Source organism: Solea solea, chromosome 1 (assembly GCF_958295425.1).
Source record: "Solea solea chromosome 1, fSolSol10.1, whole genome shotgun sequence".
Taxonomy (NCBI): Eukaryota; Metazoa; Chordata; class Actinopteri; order Pleuronectiformes; family Soleidae; genus Solea; species Solea solea.
Genome location: NC_081134.1, coordinates 3594054 through 3621014, shown reverse-complemented (window position 1 = coordinate 3621014; position 26961 = coordinate 3594054). Strand labels below are relative to the sequence as shown.

At 42.6% G+C, this 26961-nt stretch overlaps 1 protein-coding gene across 2 annotated transcripts in view; it reads right to left on the bottom strand.

Annotated features, from left to right (window-relative positions):
• cadm3 (cell adhesion molecule 3) overlaps positions 1-26422 on the bottom strand; it is a 104255-nt gene extending 77833 nt beyond the window's left edge. Inside the window, exons 1-2 of one of the 2 annotated variants that reach the window (XM_058629769.1) lie at positions 26402-26422; positions 24169-24326 (exon numbers count right to left, since the gene is read on the bottom strand). In XM_058629769.1, the coding sequence (XP_058485752.1) occupies positions 24169-24259 (91 nt within the window). In that variant the 5' untranslated portion in view covers positions 24260-24326; positions 26402-26422. The remainder of the gene's footprint in view (positions 1-24168; positions 24327-26401) is intronic. The other variant, XM_058629779.1, reaches the window with a different exon arrangement.
• Positions 26423-26961: the final 539 nt, after the last annotated feature.

Sequence of the window (26961 nt, the reverse complement as noted above, 5' to 3'; positions counted from 1 at the left end):
GTTTTGTGCCGTTTCCGTCTGCACGTGGCCTTAGATTGTCCAATTTGCCTCCTCCCCAAATCTGCACGTCTCCGTGCCACAATAGGCAATCGCGTTAACCTCGACAGCGACCGCGTGGCCCCTGCATGTACGTACAAATGTGGCCAAATCTAATGTCCAATGACAGAAAATAAATATTCTCTCTCAATAGATGTTTTAATGATGTTTGTCTACTTTGGTAGAGACACTAGTTGCTTGAAAGGCAAAACAGTAGCAAACGATTCCGCCTTCATTTCCATATTCGTCAAATACTTCAAGGAGCCCGGAAGCGTCAGCATCATGCGTTTCTTCCCTCATTAGAAAACAGTCTGTCCCCCATTAAAAAAGGCAAAGTACTTTGTTTGTTACAGACCTTTACAACACATGTCTCTGATGTGACACCTTTGTTACCTGTGCCGTTGAAAATGTGTCACACTGCGGGGAAATTAAGCTGTTTTTGTAATACACAAAATACAGTGTGTTTTGGATTAACATCAAAACAATGAAGCAACAATCTAAGGTTAAAAGGAAAACAAAATAATGCATAGCAGTAGTTTTTTTAAAAAAATGTTTCTTTGGAGCCTTTGCTCAAACAACTGATTCTCCCGTATTTCTTGGGAGGACCGTCTCAAATGCAACTATCCAATAAATAAAACTGTTAGAGTTGACCGTGTGCTGGGGGCTTATCTTTGATATTTTATTCATTGTTTACTCTCTTATGCAGCTCACACACTGTTTTTAGAAAGATTGTTTTCATTTTGTGAAAAAAGTTCAGGGTGCAAGTTCACCAAAATTACAAAAGTTTTGATTTTCTCACATTCTACTTTTAGCGGTGAAGCGGTTAGAAATAACGCCTTGCATCAATAGTCTCAGTTTGAATCTGGAACTGTTCTGTGTGGCGTTTGTAAATTCTCCACACAGTTCTCCAACTTCCTCCCACAATCCAACAGAAGCAGATTGGGCTTAAATTAAGTAGGAGAATCTAAATTATCCACAGGTGTGAATGTGAGTGTGAATGGATGGATTGCTTTTAGTATCTTGTTTTTGCTTTACTGAAATACTGAAGATTTTCGTCGCCGCAGCGGCAGATCCACATATTTGTAAACCCTGACACAGTAAAAATCACAGTATATATATGTATATATATATATATACACATATATGTATATGTGTATGTATAGATATATATATATATGCTCCACAGTATGTCTCAGTGTACGCAGTGTAGGCATTATCGCACATGCAGACTCTGCACAGTCTTCCAGAGCAGCAGCAGCAGCAGCAGCATTACAGTGATATACTTATGCTCTCCATTCATAACACTCAGTCATGACGCTGAATCTTATTTAATGTCACGAGCCACATTTGCCTGGAGTGCACCGCTACAAACTCAACATCCAGAGGAAAGGACTGAGGTCATCTTTCTTTTCTTGCCACCTCTGTCCCTGCTCTTTCTGGATCTCTCTATCTCCCCCTCTGCTGTGATCGCACCCACCCACCCCCTTCCCTTCCTCTCTTTCTTCCTCTACCTCTCTTCCTTTCCCTCTGCAGTGAATTCCCTCGGGTTCGACAGCGGGAGACTATTACACTCACAGACGGGTTCGCTCTCCGTTCTTTTCCCTCTCAGCTCTCCCCTTCTTTCATCATCCTCTTCCTCTCGTGTCTCATCTCTCATGCGTCCATCCCCTCTTATTCACTCATTCTATCAGTGTGAATGAGTGCATTTGTTGAGGTTTTTTTTTTTTTCCGCACACAGCCATGCACAGGTTTTCCAACCCTCCCTCTCTACCTCCCTTCTCCTTTCCCTCCCTCTTTCCTCCTCTCTTTCTCCCTTTCTTCAGTCAATATAATTGGCATCACAGGATGGCTCCCTGCAGAGTATGCTAAAACAGCAAGCACAAAAAAACAGAGGGAGAGCCGCGAAGGAGGCAGGGAAGGAGAGAGTCGTGGATAAATGTGAGAAGGTTTAAAAAAAAGTGAGAGAGGAGGACAGACAAGAAAACAGACCGAAGGGGAAACAGAGAATAAATGTACATAAAAATAAAAGAGGTGATAATGCAAAAGATAAAGGAAGGCTGAGTGATGAAGACTTTTTAAATTAAAAAAGTATTTGTTTGTGTGTCCTACGCCAATTAAAGCGTAGTACATGTGTTGAAAACAACTGATATATTTAATCTCTTGTACTTGCATTACGTTTTTTAAATCACAATATCTGCCAGAAAAATTGCAAGTAGACATTTTCCCCAAATCGTGAAAAGAAAACAAAAGAAACTACAGGGAAAGTTTCAATAGACAAAGAATAAAGGGGCATATGAAAGGGGGGAAAGCAGAGATGAGATAAAGGCAAAAACAAAAAAAATGGGGCACATTTTTAGAAAGCAGTGGAGAAAGGAGGACACAATGAGACACAGATGTGGAGATGACAAGACAAAGGGAGACGCAGGGAAGCAAATGAGGAAGAAAAACAGGAGAGAAAAGTCTGGAGCATAACAGTCAGCGAGCAGAGAAATCCGAGCGCATCCGTTCAGAAACCAGGGAGCCACTCAAGGCACATTCAGCCCTATATCTCCCTCAGACTAGACACACAAATGCCAAGCCACATTACACTGTACGACAAGCCTCCTGAAATAACCCAGACCTCAGATGCAGCCTCTGCCTCCACAGCCTCTCTGCAGGTTTCCACTGGAGTAATTGAATCCTTTTTTCTTTTTTTAAAGTTAAAATTTTTGCGAGTAACCGTATGTGTGTGTGTGTGTGAGAGTCTCGCGTCAGCTTCATTTACTCATTCTTCAGCCGTCTCAGCAAAGAAGAGCGGCCAAATCACGCCAGCGAGAGCTCCCACATTTGTCGTAATTAAGCTGCACAGCGGCAAGAACCTCGCCCTGCAAGCCACGCATTAATCAAAACTCCAGCAAACACCAGCAGGATGCTACCGCAATGACCCGCCCAGAGAAACCTGAGTCTGAGCCACCTGCCTCTGCCCACCGGCCATTCACCTGGATTACAGATTGCTAGATTACAACAGCACATGATTTCAGGCTAATGACTCTTTCACTAATGGGCTAATGAATCTCCTGCTGCCATCCCAAGTTGCTGACATGAACACATGACACATTCAAGGCTGAAACGAACCTTTGTTATCCTTCACTATCGATGCAGTGTCAAAAAATCGAGACAGTGCAAGCAGCACAGCAGGTGCCTTCAACTCACTGAACTGCAGTGAAAGACAGAACTTAAAAATGTCTCATAATCCCCGTCTCTTTGTAAATGACTTATGATTCATGCTCCAGGCGTGAGATTTTATACACTTTTATACAACAAATTAGTTAAACAAGACAAGACAGCGCAAAAAACAGTTAATACATTGATAATGAATAACCCTACTATTTAGATTTTATGACTGTGATAAGATGACGCGCTGGTGAATCCTGTCTGTGATTGGACGGTCGTTCCGCGACAATCCGCGAAATCTGTTACGGCATATATTACAATATTCCATATTTACAACTTTGTCTTTCTCAACAAATATGTACAAATATTCCAGTTTCCCTAAATCATTGGGAGAAGACAAGCCCAACAAAGAAAGAGATACAGACGTACTGAGGAAGGAGACTGGAGAAATAAATTACTTATTTGAAAAAAAAAAAAAAAAAAAATGTATAAACCATTAATTTATAAAGCACAGTTGACAAATGTGCTGATATAATGCCTATTCCTGCCATACAGGCAGATCTATACTGCATCAGCAACACTACTGCACGGTGCTGTTTCATCAGGGGTAAAAACTGCACGGTCGTAACTGTACTGCACCACGTCATCGACTCCACTGAGGTAAACGCATGTGTTTTTAAATGTGCTGTTACTCAACATTACAGAAATAAACCAATAACAAATCAATACTTGGATGTGTAAAAATGTATTCAAGTACAGGTTGTCAGTGTGGCCCGAATTAGGAATTGACATACATCAATACAGACGCTTCAGCTCTCACTAATAACACAAACACATTTAAACCACGTATCCAGTCTTAATATAAAGTACTTGAAAGCGATACTTGAGCAAAAGTACAAGTATCTTACCAGAAAATGACTTTGGTAGAAGTTAAAAATCACCTTTTAGAATATTATTTGAGTAAAAGTCTTGAAGTACCTGACATTTACTGTACTTAAGTCATTTTCTGATATAAAATGTACTTAAGTATTAGAAGTAAAAGTAAAAGCGTCCGGAGCGTACAACAGAAACCCACGGACAGGAGACCAGAAACCCATAGACCATCGTTTCCATTTTTTGGCATGTACAACTGCAGTGTTTTTCCAAAGCCACATTTTTGTTTTTCTTCATTTCAAACAGCTAAAAGACTATTTGAACATGTAGTAAATTCTAACTCCCAGATATTGGACGTTATTCTGGAAAAAAGGCCAAAAGTGCTCATATTCTGTAATTAGTTGTTTTATGATGACAAGATTTCCAGTTATTATTGTACCTTCAAATTCACCACTAAACTTGTCACTTACTTACGAATGAAATGAATTTAAGTTAATCAAAACTTAAATAAATGAATGAATGAATATTAGAGCTTTACCAAGTCAAGTACATTTTAAAGGTTCTTTCAGTGTAGTCGTGTGTAGCTGTTGGGTTGTTGGATGTCGGATTGGCTGCCATGGATCTTGCACGTCAGACGCTTCAGCTCTCACTAATAACATGGCTGCTGTCAGGTGCAGAGCCAGAAACACTTTTTAACCACCAGCTCGTGGCCCAATCCCATTTCCCATTTATACTGTACTTGAAATCTAGCAGAAATGGGACACCCTTTCAAAAACATCATCATGTAAGCAGACAGTTTCTAAAAAAATTAAAAATAAATAAAAGTGTTTGCATTGTCTTCACAGCAAAGTGACAACATTGTAAAAAACTAGGAAAAAACATAGGAAAAAACTGCCTGGAAATAAAACTGGACCAGTTTATACCCCGCATGCTAACTCATGCTCACTTTACGGCTGTGATTTTAGTTTCCTTGGATTTGCTTAATCTGGGAGGAAATCTCAAAAACCCTCCGTTTAAAGTGTGCCAGTTAGCACTTACACTTACCTCTCCTACACATGAATAAGAGAAATGGAGGGGTAAATGGGATTGAGCATATCTAGCATAGCTAGCGCTCTTCCACACCAAAGTCCATAGACAAAATTAGCATTTTTAGGTTGCAAGGACATGGGAGCAAATAATCCACTGCTGCTTCTATGGGTAAATTCACATAAATATATTCTTAAGATAAAAATAACATGAGCCTTTTGTTAAGTAGCAGTTTTTCACAAAGCAGATATGAATGTTGTACCGTCACAAATCACAATCACAAATGATCAAAGATGTTGATAATGTTGTTTATAATCTGGCAGATTCCCTGGAAACTCATACTCGATAGGACACGGTGTCAAACGCGGCACAACGACCCTCAGAGGCTGACAATCTTCCTGCTAATAGTGTCAGTTATTTATGGTAATGACTTCATTGTCAAAGAGTGGCGAGGATTTTCAGATCTTACAGTGCCACAAATAGAACACTACTACTGCCAAAAGGAACTTATTTGCCTCTCAGCACAGCTCGTAACAATTCAGAAAAGTATGAATGGGCAACGCGATAAAAGCGACAACGTTAAACTGTTCGTAAAGGAACACAAAGTCCAATTTTGTTTACTTAAGCTGAGATGATGAATAAAACATTGCACGGCCTATTGTGGCGCTAATCCTACTGTTATGGAGGTTATGTTATGTTCAGAGTGTGTACCACTGACATTTTCACAGTTTCCAAGGCCTTGAATTGAATTTCGACTTATTTTAAGAGTTACCTGTCGATGCTCTCGCTTTGCGCTGTATTTCTTATTTTCCCCCTGTCTCCTCCTTCACTCCCTCTCTTTGTGTGTGTGTGTGTGTGTCTTTCCTGGCCTACCTCTATCTAATCTTGCTTTCTGAGGCCACGGAGGCAGAAAAAAAAAAAAGAAAGAAAAGAAAAGAAAAGAAAAGGATAGACTCTATTCTACTCAAATCCAAAGCTGGGAGAGCAGACTCAAATCCACCCAATCGTATTTATAGTCTGGTTCCGCTCCAAATGGTAATTTGTCGACTGTCAGTTAACTTGGACACAGGAGCTTCTGTGATTGTCATCCCAGTTACAACACAGCAACTGGGAAGAGGTTTAGAGAGAGGAAATGCTGAGATACTTGACTTTTCTACTCTGGCTGCAACAATCAATCACTTCATACGCTAATGGACAGCTAAATTAAATACAATGATTGTGATAATCAGTTTAAAAAAAAAAACACACTAATGTGAATTCAGCTTCTTAAAAACAAAAATATGTGGAGAGCCTGTGATTAACAGTAATATTACATGATTTCCAGTTATTTTTGTACCACTCAACTTGCAATGAAATGAAATTTAGTTAATCAGAACTCAAGTAAGAAAAGGTGTCTTTATAATTTACTCATTTAGCTTAAATGAACTTCAGTCATTAGGGCATTCTCCACTGAAGTACATTTTTAAGGTGGCCAACCTTAGTGTGTAGCTCTTGGGTTGAAATGTTGGATGGAGATGCCATGGATCCTTTCTAAAGACATTCATGTTCCCCAGAGGATGAATCCCAAAGACTGTGGTGACTCAATAGCTAGGTTTCAATTTAAATTGATTACAAATCAAATCCATCAACAAGATGGAAAAATAAAAAAATAAGCAAATATTGGCCTAACCCAACCAGCCTCAACCGTTTCAATCTTTGGTACCCTACCCTTCAGGGTAAAAGACTGAAATGGTAAGATCGGCACCACCTGCACTGATTGGACAGCTTGCTGAGACAAAACAGCCACAAAGCGAGAGCTGCTGGGAGTCCTCCTTGTGTTGTCCGTTGTGTTGCACTCAATGTTATCGTAGGTTGTCGCTGCACTGGTACGACACCACACACACGACAAGGCCGTCTGGCACAGCCCACACGCTGCCTACCAAGCAAAAAGTGTTATTCTCCGTACTGTACCATGACACTAACACAGCACATGAGTACCAATAATTGGTGATGTCATGGTAAGTAAGTTTCTCATTAGTCTACGTATATTATGTACATCCTCTCATGCGCTTTATGCTATTTTTTCCCTCCGTGTCCTCTTTTAATCGCTGAGACCGCTTCCATCGCACTCTTTCACATCCACCTTTTATAGACATGCCATCTTTTCCGCCTCCCTCAAGGATAACAACTTTAATGAGATATTTTGAGACTTTCTTTTTTTTCAAAGTTTAGTGTGTTTTTACGAGCAAATCGAAAATGTGCATTAAAAGAGGCTGATGGAGACCCACTACCTTTAGCATGAGGTTTATTTTGAGAAGTCACTCTCTGGCTATGGCGAGTCTTATTTATCCAAACCACCGTGCTGTAAATTAAAGGCAGCGCCGCTTCCTGTTGGGCCTTGAGGTTATTTGAAACTCTGATCTAAGTAACCTTGGATATACTACTTTTAGACGGAAATACAGTAACTCCACCTGTCAAAGCTTGACAGCTCGTAAAGGAAGCCGTCCATTTCATCAAGTGCTGTGTGTTTGAGCTAAAGATCAATCATTTCTTTGTTGACAATTTGAAAACCCAAAACAAGGCAGCAGCGAAACCAACAAGCAAAGCAGAGGAAGAGGAAAGATGAAGATGTTTGAGACTATAAAAATGTATATGTGTAATTACTGCATAGCACAGACAACCGTTTTCCCAGAAGACTGACATTGTCTTTATGACTCAAATCTTGCTCCATTGCTACATATTTCTGTGTGTGGATAAATCTCTGCACTATCACTGTCATGGTCTGGAATTCCCCCTCGGGCCACTGGTGCTTAAAAATGTATGCGATGCTTTAGGAAAAATCATCTGACAAATGGCAGGTGTTGCATCACTGCTCTATTTTACTTTTCAGTCAGTGGAGATGCTTGAAACGGGAGTATAAATAGATATTTTGTCACACTGTCTATTACATTCTTTATTATAACACTTTAAATCATAAATATTTATCATTTTAGTAAGCAAGTGGGGCTGTGTGGGTCCTATTCCGTTGTGTTTTCAAAGCAAATAAGGATAATAAAGATGTTTGTTTTTTTTGACTCCCTGCGGTGAAGTGCTTTAGTGTACATGAGCCATTATAATTGCACATTTGTGTGGTTGTGCATGTTTTAACATGTGTTTCCATACAGTAAAGGGAGAAAAGTTAAATGATATATATTTTTTTTAAATGATTTCCCTGTCACCACTCGACCTCACATACGCAGACACTCACATGTCAGGAATTTGACTGAGATGGAAAATGCCAGACTTGATTCAGGTGACGTATCGGGTTTCACTTTAAACAGAGCGGCGTCAGTTGATCAGGAGGAAGTTAAGTGATTCAACACTAACTCTGGGAGATTCTATCACAGTGGTGGAGTGCGGATGAAGCAAATTGGATAAGTAGCAATTAAGCGAGAGACAGACACCCGCGACCGCCTCCTCTTCCCTTCTGTTGTCATTCCTTCTTTTTAGTAGCATGTCCCCCGTTAGTTGTGCCGACATATACTGTGACAGACGTCTATTGTTTGGGGAATATATGCCAGTCAATTTATGACTTGCTGGTCAGGACTAATCAGAAAGCGCCAGTAAAACTGATTGGGTTTCTGAAGATGGAATTACGGCACGTTTCAACATGACGGCCGTTTAGCCGACGCTCCAAGTCGAAGCCAAACAAAAGGGTGGAGAACATACTGGGCGAGTTATGTGTCTAAGCCAGGGACACTCCAACAGAATGCATGTTTGCAGTGGGCCTCAAATGGGAGATATTTTGGCTATTGTGCTGCTGAATTCAAATGTGATGCTTGACCTGGATGTGATGACTCTTGAGTCTTTCTCATGCTAAAACGAGAGAGCATAGCAAGGATTTTTGAACATTCAGCTAAAAACCACTATTCCCATTGCAGGAGATTAGTCTGTTTTACCCATACGTGAAATGCTTTTCCACTATACAGTTCTAGCACGACTCGGCTCGGCGCTACTTGTTTTTATTTTTGCTTTACCATGAGAGACAGTCACCGGTACCTGGAATTTTGGTCATGAGCGCGATCCTGAAAACATCTCCAACATTTAGCAAGGAAATGTCTAAAATCTCAATATTTAACAAAGGAGTCTGGTGTATTTCACGACAGCACTGCTGACATCCGGCGATCATGATCCTGAATCACAAACCTTTCAGCCGTGTAGAGACAATCCATGCTGAGCTGAATGGTGCTAGAACTGTATCTTGGAAAAGTGTCTGAAATAATGTCGGTATGTGCATCACTGCCCAAAATAAAGCACATGAAGATGAAGAAATATTCGCTTTCACACAGGTTTTACTTTGCCATTAATTCCCATCAAAACCCAAGCTGATAAAAACATTGCAGAGTCATTTGACCCCGGAGTGAATGCCGATTAACACATTCCCACTGGTGAAGAACACTTTTTAACCCTGGATTAAATGTTGGCAACGGGTTTATAAGACTTCACATCCTTAAAAATGTCCTAACTCAAATAATTCACTTGACTTGAGAAATTTTGCCAAAAAATTCCAAGCTGTGTCTTTGTGAAATGCCACAACAGTCGAGAATAATTGGGGATTATTTCCAGCTATGACTGCTCTGATTTTCAATGTAATAATTCATCTTTTTGGTCTGTGAAATGCCAGGAAATTATTTAAAAAAAAAAAGCCTTTTACAACTTCCCACAGCCCCAAGGTTACATCATTACTCAACCAACACTAAAAAAACATGATATTTTTAATTTTCTTCACGTCTTACAGATATATATAAAATAAAGCAGTCATCAATATTTTTGTTTAAAAAAAAGAAATCAATTAGCAACATAGTTGCCATATAATTTATCTACTTAATGAAGTTATTATAATTAGAATTTAGTCGGGAACAATATTATAATAACTAAATCATTGATCGCAACACAGTGGCAACAGTGTGAGGCAGCATTTGTGATGTAATAAATGGGTGAGGGAGGAGTGTAGCTGCACTGGACCAACCCTGTGTGTGAAGGTGGCTCTGATTGGAGCATGACTGGCTGAAGAATCGGCAACATGTTTCCAGCTATATTGACAAAATTCGTTGTGGAATTCAGGATTTTTTACCTGCTGACGTCCACTACATTCTGTTGGGTCCTTAAAATAGGCTTCCCATTAACACCGAGCAGTGTGGGACGGCGGGTCACGCCAGGTTGCCATGGTTTTCATGTTTGCTTCATCGAGGTGTAACGCACAACAACTCGGAAAGAAATGTCAACGTTCTGCCATCGAGCCACTGGCTCCTGACCCTGTGACGTAAATGACCTCTTCTCTTTTTCTTCAGCACCACGAACACAGCCTTTGCAAATTGTACCGGGAGGTTGATGAAACCAAGACAACTCAACTCACTCAACGCCCACCCCCCACTCCCCCGAGAGGGTGGAAAAACCAGAAAATGTCAGCGAACCCTTCAAACCACAACAAAAAAGATGCTCCCCCAGGCATGTCGCGCGGCAATGTCACAGAGTCAAGCGTGACACCTCCTATGTACACGTTTATTTACCTCCCCCGCCTCACGTCTGCAAGGAGATCAACCTGAAAATAGCTCAACATTGAGACGCAATAAATAAATTACAATGATGTTCAAATATTCATCATCGAGAAAAAAAAAAGAACAGGAGGATAAAAAAAAAACGGAGGGTAAACTCCTTCCTCTTTGCTTAACGCACCAAAACAGTCTGCCTTGGGGAGCTTCAGCTGCCTTATCAAATTCTTCCTTCAAGGGACTCATCAAACATACAGTAGCCTGTGTAAAAGCCTGATAGTCGTCACGCCTCAGGCTGCACATATGAATGAACAGCAGATAACGTGCGTGTAGCTCATTAACACAATTATATCATTCACTTGTTCCCTCTCTTCAGTTGATACGCTGCACAAATGGGGAGTCAAATTTCTCCCGGTAGACACGGAGTCATCCACTCGCGGGTCACTGTAAAAACATAGCGTGGGCCTGTGGGAGAAGGCTTCCCATTCACAACTCCACCACGTGGTCACCAGTTGCGACTCACAGCAGGAGCTTTGTCGATAAATCTGTCACTGAAAATGGCCCCCGTCCAAAGAAGCGTGGGGGGGGGGGGGGGGGGGAGGGGCAGAGATAAAAAAAAAAAAAGCCCGAATAATCAGAATAGCACTCTACATGCTGCGGCACTCTCAGCATGGAAAACAGGAGGTCTGGCAGGCTCTTTTCAATCCTGCCCCGCTGTTTGCTTTCGATAGCAAAAGTCATAATAGCGTTCAAGTATTCACCAGGCTGAGAAACGAAGGGAGGGAGAGAAGGAAGATAGAGACAGAGGACGTGTGTGTGTGTGTGTGTGTGTGTGTGTGCTATATTGTACACATTAGTATGGATGCACGCGAGGTTTTGGATGAGACGGGGGTTTGATTGTCAGCTGCTGAGTGAGTGGCTCGAACAGAGGAGACAGAAGAGGCTTCGTAAAGTGTGTGATTATTTTCACACTGTGTCAATTTCTCCAGCCGATGTGGTAAAGTGAGGGGAGTGAACACAGTGACATGCGTGCAGTTCATTTGCTAAATATACAAACCCATGGATGCACAGAGATAATGAAGCGTGCACACACGCCTGGTAGTCAACAGCTCGGCTCACATGGGTATTTTTTTAAAGACTAGTGGGCCTCCGAAGGTAAGTGTGTCTGTGTGTGTGTGTGTGTGTGTGTGTTTGAGCTCTTGGCCATGGGCTCATGCATAATGTATGTACAGTAAGTGTGGTGGGTGTTTGTTTTGTTTTTTTCTGATATTGCCTCCGAGTTTCTCATTGTGTGAGCTGGAGGTCGACCAACGTGTTTTCTATTGCTAATAACACTCTTAAGGAATAAATGCAGCCAATCTCTACTAGAGAGTATGATGCCAATTTTTATTTACTTGTTTTTTTGTTCGTTTGCTTGTTTCTTTACTTACAAATGTGCTCTGCATATAATGCAGGAAATGGAAATAATATACAGAGGTACACTTAATTCCAAAACCACGCAAAGTCATTAGCTGTAGGCAGTTTTCATATGGGCTTGACTCGTAGGCACTGTTTCTGTCTATCTATCTATCTATCTATCTATCTAACTATCTATCTATCTATCTAACTATCTATCTATCTATCTAACTATCTATCTATCTATCTATCTATCTATCTATCTACCTGTCTAGCCATGTTCCTTTCCTTGCAAGAATATTTAATCAAAGGCTTCAGGCAGTTAACTACTTCCCAAATTACACTGTAACATTTAAACTAACCCTAAACTAAATCAATCCTGGCTCCTACATCAAATCATCATTTTCTATCACTTTGTCCTCCACATGAGGGTCGGGGGGGGGGGGGGGGGGGATATCTAACATCCAAACAGGTTTTAATACACTTTACAGCATCTATCTTATTTCCGAGCGCATGATTGGCCGGTGTCGGGACAACAAGTGTCAGATTATTGTTGTAAATTAATGAAAAACAAGTAAGGAAAACTGACCTCAGGACCAGTAGTCCTCATGGTGACCAAAACCTGGTCCTAATGAGGCAGAACTTTATTCGGTTAAATGTGAATTGCAGTGAGTAAGGTTAAGGAACGGCTTTATCTGGTTCTGGTTAAGGGTTGGGAAAACGCTTTGGTTCGGCAGTCCAAATGAATGGAAGTCCTGTGTGTGTGTGTGTGTGTGTGCGTGCGTGCGAACACACTGACATGTTCATTGAACAAGGAGCATGTTTAAGTCTGCGTGAGACAGAAATCGGCTGTGAGACAGACACACAGACAGTGTTTGTGTGTGTGTGTGTGTAAGCTTACCGAGGATTCTTAATAGTCTGACTAGCAGAGTGTGAGAAAACAAAGTGAGAGAGAGTGAATGAAAAATGAGGCGTGCGCGCGCGTGTGTGCGTGTCAGATTCTCGTGAAGGAATAAGCAGCTTAGGAAAGACCATATTCTTTTCCAAGTAAATCTCATTAATTTTAATCAGCTGTATATTTAGTCTGTCCACCTGGATTGACGGTAATTCCTTTATGTATATATAGCTTCAGCGCAGGTGAGACGACACAGGTAGCGATTATATTGCCATAGCAGCCTCACATTTGCATAATGCCCTGTTTCTGATGGTGTCACGCTCCTGACAATGATATCACACACAATTGTGCATTCCCTTCATTTTCCTATTGCATGCTCTGTGTAGCACCGTGGCTCGTCCTTTTAAGCGCTCACATTTTCTCTGGTTTCTTCTCTTCTCCCTCCCTCCCTCCCTCCCTCGCACCCTACACTGTTTCTTTTTCATTTTCTCTCCGGTCTGTGCACCCCATCATTAGTGTGCACTCGCTTCTCTCTTCCCAAGCCCCTCCTTTTTCGCCCTCCTCCTCCTCCTCCTTCCTCTGCCCTCATGCTCTCTTACTGTATGGATTTCTCTTGTTCACGTGCATGCCTCTGTCTTTCTCCCTCCCTCGCCCTCCCTTCTTCCCCTGGTAATCAGCTTATCCTATGTGTGTCCAAGCCTCTATGTCTGCGTTCCTCCTCTCTTTGTTTCGGGTGCATTCAGCAGGGAGATTAGAGATGCCTATTTGGTGCTTTTGTCTTCACGCGGCGCAGCGGCGACGAGTTACACCGCGCGGTGATGGCCTCCTTGTCTAAAGCCCCCACCACTCATCATGTGCTCATCATACCTTGATGAAAGCCCCAGATTGATCTGCCCACTGGACAACCTGCATTGCAGTGATTGACTGTTTGATTGATTGGCTGACCTTTTTTTCCACGCTCAAAGGAAGCTGCTATAGTCCCAGCACTGATTATGAGTGGTGAACATGTACAGTAGGTGTCTCTCGTGAGAGCACAAGGACGCCAGATTAAAGCAAATGAGATTATGTCACCAGTGTTCTATCAATAGAGTGCTGCTCTAGAATATTTACTTCAATCGTTCAATCCGATCTCTCCACTTGAGAAGAAGAAAAAAACTAAAGGTGAGAGCAGCAGAGCACATCTACTGAAATGCCATCTACATGGAGATCACAAGCAATGGATTTACCACCGAATTCTAAGTATTCAAACAATGAACTGCCTTTGATAAATACATATCAACGCGGTGGCAATGACTCTGATGAACGGTCAACCAAACCCACAAAAGTATTTGAAAGTTCCTGAAAATAAATAACAAAACTATGCACTCCATTTTTAAATGTTTAGCAGTCTGCCCTCACTTAAAATTCTTGGCTGATATTGTCACAAATGTTATATCACTTGGCTAAAAGATTAAATTAAATTAAATTAAATTAAATTAAATTAAATTAAATTAATGTGACGAGTGTGACAGTGAGGGGGCGGATTTTACGAGCATCAGTGAATGCATCACAGCCGCAAAAACTACGTGATCGAGCAACATGATCACAAGCCCGGCCTTACGTCAGGGCCCGAGGAAGGTGGCGGTAAATCTCAGTCTGGGCTCGAGTTTCTAAACTCTATTTTGTTGTGTGTGTGTGTGTGTGTCAGATTTTTATCAAATCTGGTTTCAGGTCCTTCATCTCTTCACGTTGAATAATCCCACATGCGATATTACATGAAACGTATGAAACCTGAATCCAACCACAGGAAATATTTAGAGCCCTCGCTGCCGCTTATTCAGCTCCGTATTCAATTGAGCCAGATTCATAATCCGTTGCTTGACACTTCCGATAATTGTCGCTCAACAAAACTTAATGAGTCACGTAACGTTTACAATTTATGCTCCGGCAAAATGTTCCAATCGTCTCCGTGTAACCACACACTGTCCTCCAGTCAGCTCCATTCAGTTGCCGCTCCACAGTGTGTCATTCTGATCGGTACCATCTGCTTATCAAAATCTCTATTTCTTTTCTTTATTTTGGATGGATCTGATAAAGCTGTTGATACAAGAGATTTAAAATGAACTTTTAAACATTGAAAAGTTCAGTTTGTAACATTTAGGAGGCAGACACTGAATAAACTACTTATAGTTTACTTGTATCCTTCGCACGAGTCTTGTTTATGTAAATTAGGTGAGGTTTCCATTAATAAACCAGCCTGAGTGCATGCTTTGCTTTTGAAAACCTGAACCTTTTTGTGCAAAAAAAGTGCTCTTTGTGCTCTTTGTGTTACAACCTGTCGTCTCACCATGATGTGTAATCATTACTACACAATACACCATTAAAAGTGTCACGCTAAGGAGAATAAATCAGGCTTCAGAGAAAAATAATAATAATAATTGTGATAAACATCAGTGTCCTTCTTATTATTTATGCGACACACAGATAAGTCACAAGAGATTTCTCCAGCCTTACTTTAATGATTAAACACTATGTAAAGTAAGTTTTAAATCATTTATCAAACAAATCTCTAGATTTACCATATTGAATAATATGAGTTGTTTCAGATATTGCGCATAAATCTGATAGTAAGTCATCTTGAAAAAAGGTCCCCGTGTAACAATTTTGGGAAACAGTGGTGTAGAGCACCTGTAGAGGGGTGCAAACCTCCGCCAAGTGTAATTGCAGTCCACACAGTGTGCATTCCCATTTCACAACTTGCACACAGTGCAGAAAAGTCTAAATTCACTACAAGGGTTTACACTCAACTCATCTTGTCCACAGATACTTCCAGTAGCACACTCCATCCCCATCACTTCTCACTCCTTCTTGCCCAGCATTTACAATAGCTGCAAACTTCAGCAAAAAAAACACACGTCATCATTTTTTGTTGCCTCCCAGGAAAGACCCATAAAAGACGACCTTTTCCACTTCAGTGAAAAGTAAATCCATTCTCCGTAGCATCAAGTCTAATGATCCTACACCCGCCGCGCTTGTTCTTGTTGATAATGCAGCCTCCCAACGTCCACTCCCCCTCGCCTCGCACCGTGCGCATGAAAAATTTGATCCAGTTGCAACGGGGTTGTAAATTGACGACGAACACACATACACTAAATGCCAGGTACTGTATTATGCAAAGGGCATTTCAATAATACAGACTGCATTTTAATAGCAGATGCATTTGGGAGCGTTCTAGCAGCGTCGTGTCGCGTGACTGTGCAGCGGTGCAGTGAAACCATAAATGAACTCCACTGAGTCACAATACAAAGACTTTAATTATGCTAATGTCAATACATAAAAAACTAGATGGATGGATAGATAGATAGATAGATAGATATACAGTATATATATATATATATATATACACATATAGATAGGCATTTCTGATGTTCTCCATGGTGACATGTTAGCGGTCCAGGGGCAGTGATATCTTCAGTAGAAAACAAACTACAGGGAGAATTCCCACGATAGATCACAGGTGTATTAAAATGCCTTTATGGGATCAGTGATAAGATGCCCTCACAGACACACACTCTACCACGCGCTGAAGTGATGGCATCATCAAAAAGACGTGATAAACAAGAGCATTCTTCTGCTCTTTTACTGGTGGAGCTCCCGTGCTTTGGGAGAACCCTCAGTGCACACACTCGAAAAAGCACAAACGCTGCGCCTCACAGCCTTGAGTGCCTGTGTCGTCCAACCAATACAGTTTCATAGCTGGAGTTTCACACGGCCCCATGATGGGTTTTAACTAACGGATACACCTTTCCAGGAAGCCCTCAGTCTGACTGACCAGCCATGCGCCAATGACAGGATGGGTGATTTCTTCCCCCACAGCAATCAATTAAAAAAAACCCACCGGAGAATTCCAGCAGATAACGGAAAAGCAAAAGAGGAGGCGGGGTAGGAGCTGGTGAGAGTGAAGGCTCTGATCAAAGGAAGAGCCAGTTGAGTGTGCAGCGCAATAATAAGGGCTCTTGTTGTTGAAAATGAGGTGAATTAATTCATTCCAAAGCCAGTGTTGTTGTTGTTGTTGTTGTTGTTGATGTTGTTTTTTTTAATCAGCGGTGTGTTTGTGAAGTGATGGTTTATTGCTGACAGCTCTGGAAACGCGGCGGGACCTCTAATTTCGTCGACCCTACTGCTGCAGAGTGATGTGTCTTTTAAGCGCACCTGAGAGGAAGCCAAGAGTGATACCGCTAAACATCAAGAGCAATTCTCTCTATTTCAGTCTCTAAATGGCATCTGCTGTTATTATGACGGTAGAAATAAGCATGGATGGAGCTGATGTAATCTCAAGCTGCCTGCAGTGAGAAGGACTGGGTGGGTGAGCTCAGCCTCACACTGATGAGGTCTAATGGAGACTTATTTGGGTGCTCCAGATTCCTCCAATGATTCTGTCTCGCCACTGCATTTTAATTCCGCTTAATTTAGGCACGCAACACTTATCAACACTTGTGCCTTGTTGAGCAGTGAGTTTGTCTCGCTGCCACTCACGAACATGTGATGTTGGAGCATGTCTTTGGAGATACGGCGTATAAAGACACGGCAACGGGCATAACTGTGTCATGCAAATCATCCCCGTGGGGTCTGGTGCTCATAGTTAGAGCTTTGTCGGGAGTTTAATCAATCAGCCACAGCGCCTTAATTAATCGGCATGATGAACAGGAGAAATAATTGGTTTTCTGCCAGATGTGAATCTGCTGCAAACAAATGCTGAACAATCAGGATCCAGTTTATAATCCCAAATGATGGGGATGACAAAAACACTTAAAGGATCAGAGAAGAATAAACCCACAAGACAAAAGGAGCAACATAGCTTTGGATTATACATTCTGCTAAGAGATGGTTGTTTTGAGTTTTGCATTGTTCTTGCTGTATTTTAGACGTCCAAGGGGAACGCTTCTTCTGACGCGGCTGTCAGTACTAAGCAAACAAACCTTGGGATGTCTAAGATGACTGCGATGTTGCTGTAGCCCTCCTGAATTAACATTAAACCAAGAAATAAATCTAAATAAAGAATGGATTATTAACACCCTATTTCCTGCCTTGCTGCCTGATGTATGTGTGAGGGGAAAAAAAAGAAGAAAAACTTGCTATCCTTGAAATGCAAAGAAAATGCAGTAAATGATGATGTGAAGTAGCTGATTTCAGAGTGGATAAAAAAACAGTTTGGCCTACTTTTTTGGCCTTAGTATTCAAAGAGGCTCTGTAAGCTGCATTTGAATAACACTGAAACATATGCGTGTCACAATTCCATAGCTCTCATTTGTGCATCTGTAGCGTGTCTTGGTTTTTTGGCCGAAACTGAATATACAACGTGTATACTCTATTTACTACTATACTATTGTTTGTATATTTTGAATAAGCCTTTCATATGGGGCACCATCATGGGCATTTATGTTTCTACAAGTGGAAGCAACATCTCTGCCTATTTAAAGCAGGTGCATAAACCTACAAAAAGAAGGAGGTATGCAACTATAGTTCCATGACACTCTTGGGAAAGGGGGTTTTGTGGATGACTCTCACCACTTTGTACACATTAGACTTACTACATATTATACATGTATATGTGACAGCCCATATGTGAAAGTATGTAGTGTTTTGATTGAGATCTGTAGTGTACAATGATCATTGTCTTACATTTAAACAGAACATATTGCTAATTAATTGGCATGATCAGTGTTAGAGGAATTAATTGGACTCCCCCCCCAGATGTTGCTGAATGAAACTGCAGACAACTAATGAGAGGAATGTGGTTCTCCACTGAAGCAGCAGATGTCATTACCTACAGCTCACCCTGACAATACCGATCCTCCTCACTCAAATCAGACAGCATACCCACTAGCTGAAACAAATGGAAAAGCAGTGGAGCCAGTAAATAGCCAGGGTCGAGATTGGAAACCACTGGTTTAGCTCTGTGCCAGCAGAGCCAAATGGAAAAATAGCTTAGGCCTCTTATTAATGTCACAGTGGCTAGGCGGTAATTCCCCCAGGCTCTCTGTACCTCGGCTTGTTAATGAGTCACTGCTTATCAGTCAGCCTTGTTAACAGGCAGTGGCCTCCTATCCGAACCGCCTACTGCTATTGTATGTTAGCCGTACTGTGTATTAGCCAAATACTTCCCCATCTTGGCACACAGGAAGTCACACAGTAAACAACAGCAAGCACACACAGGAAGTGGGCATGGAGCCAGCGAGAAAGAGCAGGTCGAGGGGGAAATGAGCCCATTCTGTGTCAGGGTAAAATGAAGCGCACACATGTGGAGCCCTCCCGCTTGTAAATCTTGCCACGCCACCACTGATCCACACTGCTGCCATCCTTTAATCCTTCTTTGCCTCAGCTGGAAGAATCGGGCTTCATTCAGTTGTTCAGAGCAGCGGCACTTGTTGAGGTAAATAAACTATTAGACACATTTCTGGTTGTCGCGATTACAGTCTCCCAGGGCCCGGGGGTCAGGGTCCTGTGGAGACGAGGGGACAGGTGGCTGATTGGATGCCCACGTACTGCAGGCTGCTCACAGACCCTCCACACTCCACACTCAGCTCCGAGGTAAGTGGGTCAGCTGCACAGAACCAGGGCACAGCCGGCCAATTGCATGCCTAATCTGTGCCCTTCTGAGAGGCGCTTTCCAATCCGCATGGCTGCACATCCAGCTGTGGAAATGGATATGTCAACTGGCACGCAATTAGTGTCTGCTCCATTCGTTCACTCGCTCCAAGGAAGCCTAGTCAAACATAAATCCCTAAAAAAAAAAACTGAAAGACTAAAGACAGTGACTGCAAACCAAATCAAAACAATGGAGAGGATGAGCTGCCGCTCACGGAAAGTTTCCGGACCATGAAAACGAGGAGCCCCGAGTGTCCCGTCTCTTTTACTTTTACAAACACTCAACCTGTTTGGTTCATTTCCACATGTCATGTGAAAGTGAGTCTGTAGCAGCAGCAGCAGCAGCAGAGAACGATCACATGATGAGAAGAGACAACAAGGCGAGAATACTAGACCCTACATGCTTTATATGCGTTAAAATATCCACCAATATCGCCTGTACTGTATGAAAGAGTAAACTAACCATGGCTAAAACTTTCTGTTTTACTTCCCTATTCAGGAGAAAAGTATCCACACCTGCACATCTGTCACCAACGTCCTTTAATTTCCCCTCCTCTCACTTTTGAGAGGGGAATCAAGGCTTTTTGGGGCCTGTGTTGCTGGCAACCAAGTTATCACTAAGGTATCAAATTGCTACAAGTTGTGTTCTTGGGCAGCTGTAACTGGGTGTCACAAGAGACCAAAACACCGCAAATAAATAGTTATGTTGTGAATATGTCGAATGATGACTTACTATAATACTATATATATATATTTCTTACCTGTATACCCACATTAGAGTACTCAGGTTCCCGAATTTCACACATCTAACCAACCGGAATGCATGAGCTGATGATGTGACACTAAAGATATTTAATGCAGACAGCTGGGATTGTTGTCAAACACACGGGACCTTCCGCTAATCCTCAAACTGTATGACAGGTACTGAACTGATGAAACATGTCTAAGTCTAAGCTCCTGAACCAATCGAGCTCTCCTCTCTACTTCAGTGTTTGGATGTAACTATTTGTCTTTCTTTTTCGCCAGATGCTGCGATTCAACATCTAAAATTCACAGACAAACACTCACCATTTTGTGCCATTGTCCGCACTGTAACAAGCATCGGATGCAGATGAGGCGGTGGAAAAGACTCAGGGATGTAAATGCTTACGTCATGCAGCCTGTTGGTTTATGTGTAATAATCACTCATTGCCATAACCTTTTCCCCTCACTTTCCTTTTTTTTACGACGATGAAAAAAAGACAAACAGTCTGCATGTTTTTAATTCGCCGTGGACTCAAGAGTACGGCAGTGACGGGCAGAGCCGCACTTTGATGCCTCATCTGCTCTCGCATTGATTTGCTGAGCTAATCGTTTTTTTTCCTCTCTGATACATAACATTGAATTATTTATGCTAAGTGGACTCTTGTGTTTCACGGCCTCTGAGTACGGACGCCTCATTTATGACGGCATGATCTCACTGCCCCACCCTTCGTCCCTCCTTCATCTGCTACTCAAAGGGATAGTTCGGGGTTTTTTGAAATGTGCTATTGACACATTATCAATATAGACTTGGCGGAGCACGTTGCCGCAGGGCATCACCGTCTCCATGAAATAACCTGGGAACTAGATATAAGCTTTCACTGATAACATGGCTGCCGGCAGGATTAAAAAAACGATTTTAGCCACTTAACAAAAGGCTCACCTAATAAAATCTACAACTGCCTAAGTCTAAGATACCTTCAGAATATATTAGCCACTTTTTCTGGCTGGAAACTGAAGTTTGGAAACAGCTCACTCCCCCTTACCAAACCCCACAGAGAAAATCAGAGATTTTACATCACATTTCATGAGAGTTGTGGATCCACTGCTGCTTCCATTAGTAACTCCAAACGTGTTATCTTGTGAATTCTGTCTTTCCAATCCTTTATTTTGATTTACCTAAGAGACACAAACTCACCCAATAAGGCAGCAGTAGACCAGGCTTCTGTGGTGTGCTCAGTGAAGTCAGTGATGATAATGTACCAGTACCTCACACATCCACACACAAACCCTGAACGAGCCCTTTAACCGCTCTAGTGCTGTGTCAACAGCACCACCAATAAGAACAGAGGTAAGTGATGGACCAGTGGTCTAGAGCTTACACACAACATTTCCCTCTGAAGCTGCAACATCACCATTTTTCTGAAAAGTAAAGCACGGTGAACAAAAGATTCATGTATAAATATGCCTTCCTCTCTGCTGTCTTTCTGGCACTGGTCTTGGCGCCGTGCATGAGGTCCCAGCAGAGCTGGGTCCCTGCTTTGCCAATGAGAAAGTCTATAAATTGTCAGAATTTCTTGCACTAATGCCAATGAGACAAACTCCTGTGCTTTTCTTGATGAAACTGTACCTTCATGTTATGATTTATGTCTTCCCACACTGCTGGGATTCTAATTCCAAACTTTATTGTCACAAAAGTTATTGTTTCATCGTAGAATTGCTATTCGTTTTTAATTTCTGCAACATGATTATGTGATTGTGTTTTGTTATGTAAGGAAAAAAGAGAAAAGAAGGACAAAGCCTCGAGGATTTAGCACATGCAGCCTGAAAGTCTCTTAAGTCAGCACGTTTGCCGTCTCCTCTCAACTTCCCTCTTTGACGTGTTTTCTCATCTCCTGAACACTGTCAGACTTCCCGGGCTTAATTACTTTCCTTGACTGACATGATAATGTTAAACAGCGTCTAGGTGAAACCAAAGCAAGAATTGGTCATGCATGGTCAGGCCTCCTGCTAGGCACACCTTAATCAAATGTGACGTGTGTCTGAATGCGAGCCAAAATCATTTTCAGACCCAAATAAGTAAGCGCTGCCTGCGTTTCAATGCGAGGCTGCACAGCCGAGGGTCAGCGATCTTACAAGGGATTGATATTTCCTCATCAGCACCTCAATCTGGAGATTGTTTGTGCATCACTCATCTTCAACAGCTTCAACAGGCTTCTATTTTGCATTTGTGTAGCAGCAAACTCATCCCAGAATGTTGGCACCGGCGACATATTTTCACACGTTTTTACTGCACTGACCAGTATGAGCTCACTGTTAACACTCCTCACTCCCCCACACTTCACACACACACAAACACGCAGAATTACAAGTGTGCATAATTCAAGGGAAAGTGGGAAACAGCTGATGTGGGTAAATCAAATGGAAGTACAGTACATGTACTGTGTGTGTGTGTGTGTGTGTGTGCACACTTTGTGCTGACTGCACATATGTGTGTACAGTCCATGCGTTCACGCACCGCGGACTCACGGAAATGTATTCAGATTGGAGAAGTTGTGTGGGTGCGCACAAAAGAGCGCGAGGAATCGAGCGAATGCATTACAAATGCAAATCAGGGGACGTTCATTAGGTGCGTCCCTACCTGCTATATCATCTCACGCTTCTCTGGCAAACGCTCAGTGCAATCAAATTGCAAATGTAATGAGAAAATGCCAATGGGAGTTTACCTGTGTCAATCAATTTTCTATGGATTAAAGGCCAATCATATTGCTCCACTTGGCCATCGGCACAGTTTGCCCTCTACAGGTTGCATTACCAGCCTCCGCTCACTTGTTATGTAATTGAGGGGGAAAAAAAACACATTGGACACCCGTTCACTCACAGCTGGGATGAGATCACTTCACATTGCTTCCTTTTCTCATCACATCGTCTCTTCCCGGCCCAACATGGCGGGTTTCAGCTGGAACTCCACGTGTTGCTGTTTTTTCAAGAAAGCCCATGACGACCTCTTATCTCCACGTTGCATGAATGCACGGATATGGTGTAAGACGGTGAGATGCTGAGCATGTCATTATGTAAAGACAAGAGATAAAGTGTCTTCTTCAGTAGTTAGCTGTAGTCAAGACTGTTGCTTAAGATTGAAGACGTTCCACCTCTCACTAGGCTCCACTAGCCTTCTTCTGTTCAAACTGTAGGACTCTGTGTGTGTTAAATCATTAGGTATAAACACTAACTCTTTCAGGCCTGGTCCTAATGAGGCGGAACCTCATTTCTGCAGCTCTGGTTACAGTTTTGGATTTGATTTAAGATGACTTGAGGTTGGGGTTAGGGTTAGGGAAGCTGGTCATGGTCAAGGATAGGGATGGATAAAGCTCTTTGGTCCAGAAGAATGCAAGACAATGTGGAGTCCTAACAAGAATGGCTACACAAATCTGTGTGTGTGTGTGTGTGAGTGAGAGAGAGAGAGAGAGAGAGAGAGAGAGAGAGAGAGAGAGAGAGAGAGAGAGAGAGTGTCTCTCTAGAGTGATTGTGTTTGAAGTGACTAAAAATGTCAAAGCAGAAGAGAAAGAGAAGAGGAAACAACAGAGAACTACACTAGCGATGATCTGCAGTGTGTGCTTGTGTGTGTGTGTGCAGCTCTGCAGTCACGTGAACGTCACACACATTCCACAAAAACAACAGCAGAAATTCCACTGGGGTCCCGGTAAGGTGGGATTGTCCCATGTGCTTATTAACGGCTCTCTGGTTCCCTTGTCATAAAACAGGAAACACCGAAAAAAAGGCCTCAAGTCAACAGATAAGGGGCACGGCCAGAGACAGAGAGGGAGGGTCGCAGAGGTCAGGGGCCCAGGGAGAAGCAGTGAGATAGAGAGAATAGGAGGCCGACAGATAAAGAGCGAAAGTGGTGCTTACCATAGACGATGTTGCAGTGAACCGCAGCAGCGAATAGTACTGTCAATAAGCTGACGCTCCATAATGCAGAGGGGGCTGATGGGAAGGCCATGGTCGGGCGCACAGATCCGCCTGTCTCACTGAATCCTCAGGAGGGCAGAGGAGCTCTGGACTGTCACCTGCAGGGAGAGGAGCAGACACATGAGGAAAACAAACAAGTCAATCCCAACTGGACACTAATTGCGTCCCCCCCCCCATCATTGGTTGGCTGCTGCTGAATAAACGCTCGGACCACCCACTTCTCACGCATTACTGCGTGGGTAGGCCTATTCATCGATTTTACCCGCGTGTTACTACACTGACAAACTGACCAAAGCAGGTGGTGAGAGGGTGACAGGGAGCCTGAACAGCAGACACGTGGACGGATTCATCTGCCATTCTCCATCATTTTCGACATCAAAAACACTTAAAATCGACATATTGTTTCGTCATAGTCTCGATAAATGCTGGTAGAAGCACTAAAAATGTAGAATTTATTTGTTACAAACTAATAGTCCAATTAAAAAAAAGAATAAAAATACAACACAATACATGAAAGATTCAAAAAGGACAAAGAATTCCATAGTGATAGACAATATAACCTCAGAGCATGGTTACAGACTATAACCACACCGCATCAGTCTGGAGTTCCACGCATGCGTCTTTAATCTCATATTCCATTTTAGTAGCAGTAGTAGTAGTTTCCTTTTATTCTTTGAGCACCGAGTTGAACATGTGAGGATACCAGTGGACTTCCTCATATAACCACAGTCAGGTTTCCGTGGTTGCCCGTCTTCTTCATTGTCTCTCTTTGACCAAAACAAGAGCGCATCACCAACTGGAAAGTGTTGTGTTACAGGGAGAATGTGCGGTCGGCATTGTCTGGTCCATGGAGAATCGCACTGGATTGTAGGTCCGTACAAAAATGGGTGGATGACGAAATTTACATCTTGCGTATCCTCACACATGGATGCGGAAAGTATGATCCAGCCTTTGAAAAGAGGGATCTGTACCAATGTCTCCACGGCTCGGACCGATAACGAAAAGGAACCAACAAACCCGACTCTCTGTGTTTCCAGGTATCTTTTGGTCTGCAACATTACCGCACTGCACACAGGAAGTTATTTGTTTTCCGTCAAGACAGGTGGAGGCGCCAGCAGCAGCAGCAGTAACAGCAGCAGCAACATTGCGCTAGTAAAGTGAGACGTCCTACAAACAGGAGGGAATATGACTGGAAACCAAAGACTGTATAGAGGAAATGGACATAGTCCTCCAGCTGCAAAACTAACTCCCATTTTGATCAATGAAATGTCCGTTTTAGTAAAGAGAAACCTACGGCGCACTGGCGGGACAGGCGCCACTAGTACACTGAACCTGGGGCCAAAGGCAGCCTGGCCCTGTGGACTGAATTTCATGTGGACATGAAGTTGCAAAGGGGTCAAATAGGGCACTGCATCACTTTTCTCTACTCATATGAACCATGCTTTTTCATCTGAATTCAGAATAATTTACACAAATGACATCATGTTCTATTGAAAAAGACCTGAAACTAGTGAAAGAGACCATTACTGACGTAATTCCAGTGAGAAATTGACTAATTTCCCATAGACTTTCATTGATATTGAGTTCATTTTGTAACCAGGTCATGGTGGAGGTGAGCAGCTTCATGTGATATTATCATCAACTTCAACAAGCATGCGGAGTGAAGGACTGTTTGAGTGAATGAGCTCCAACTAATTAGAAATAAAGGCCATGCAGGAACATTTCCACAGCTGGTGATGAATGAAACAGAGAGGAGGAAGAACAGCAGAGAAGACAGAAGCAGAGGAGAGAAGAAAGAGGCAGAGGAGAGAAGAAAGAAGCAGAGGAGAGAAGAAAGAGGCAGAGGAGAGAAGAAAGAGGCAGAGGAGAGAAGAAAGAAGCAGAGGAGAGAAGAGAGAAGCAGAGGAGAGAAGAAAGAAGCAGAGGAGAGAAGAAAGAGGCAGAGGAGAGAAGACAGAAGCAAAGGAGAGAAGAAAGAAGCAGAGGAGAGATGAAAGAAGCAGAGGAGAGAAGAGAGAAGACAGAAGCAGAGGAGAGAAGAAAGAAGCAGAGGAGAGAAGAAAGAAGCAGAGGAGAGAAGACAGAAGCAGAGGAGAGAAGAAGGAAGCAGAGGAGACAGAAGCAGAGAGAAGACAAGCAGAGGAGAGAAGAAAGAAGCAGAGGAGAGAAGCACCTGTCCCCGCTGAGGATACACACACAGTGGCTTTTGCTCAAGATTAACAGTAGCTCCAGCTCTTTTTCTCTCTCTCTCTTTATTCCATCCTTCTCTTCGCTGCTTCTATCCCTAAAATAGCAGTATCCTGCGCCACTGTGCGCCCTCAGTCCATCTGTGAAAACGCTGCTTTATTGTCCCCACTGAGTGCAAGCCGTGGATGGAAGGAGTGTTGCCTGCGGGACAGGCGGGCGGTTAGGGCGGGGACAGTGGAGTGGAGGAGCCGGGTTGGGTGGGGGGTGCATGGGTTGGGATGGGATGGGAAAAGGGAGGTGGGGACTGGGAGGAGGAAGAGGAGGAGGGGGAGCAGTGTTTATTGTTGCTCCAGCCCTTCCTGTTGAGTGAGATCGCGAGAAAAATAAAAACAAAACTGAGGCAAGTGCATCTACGGGAGATAATCCGGCGAGATTATACACAAGGTATCGTAATCGGATCCAACAGGGGCAGTAATAATCACAGTCATGGTAATAAAAACTATAATAATAACGACAAGAATGATAATAATCAGAGCTGTTGGTACA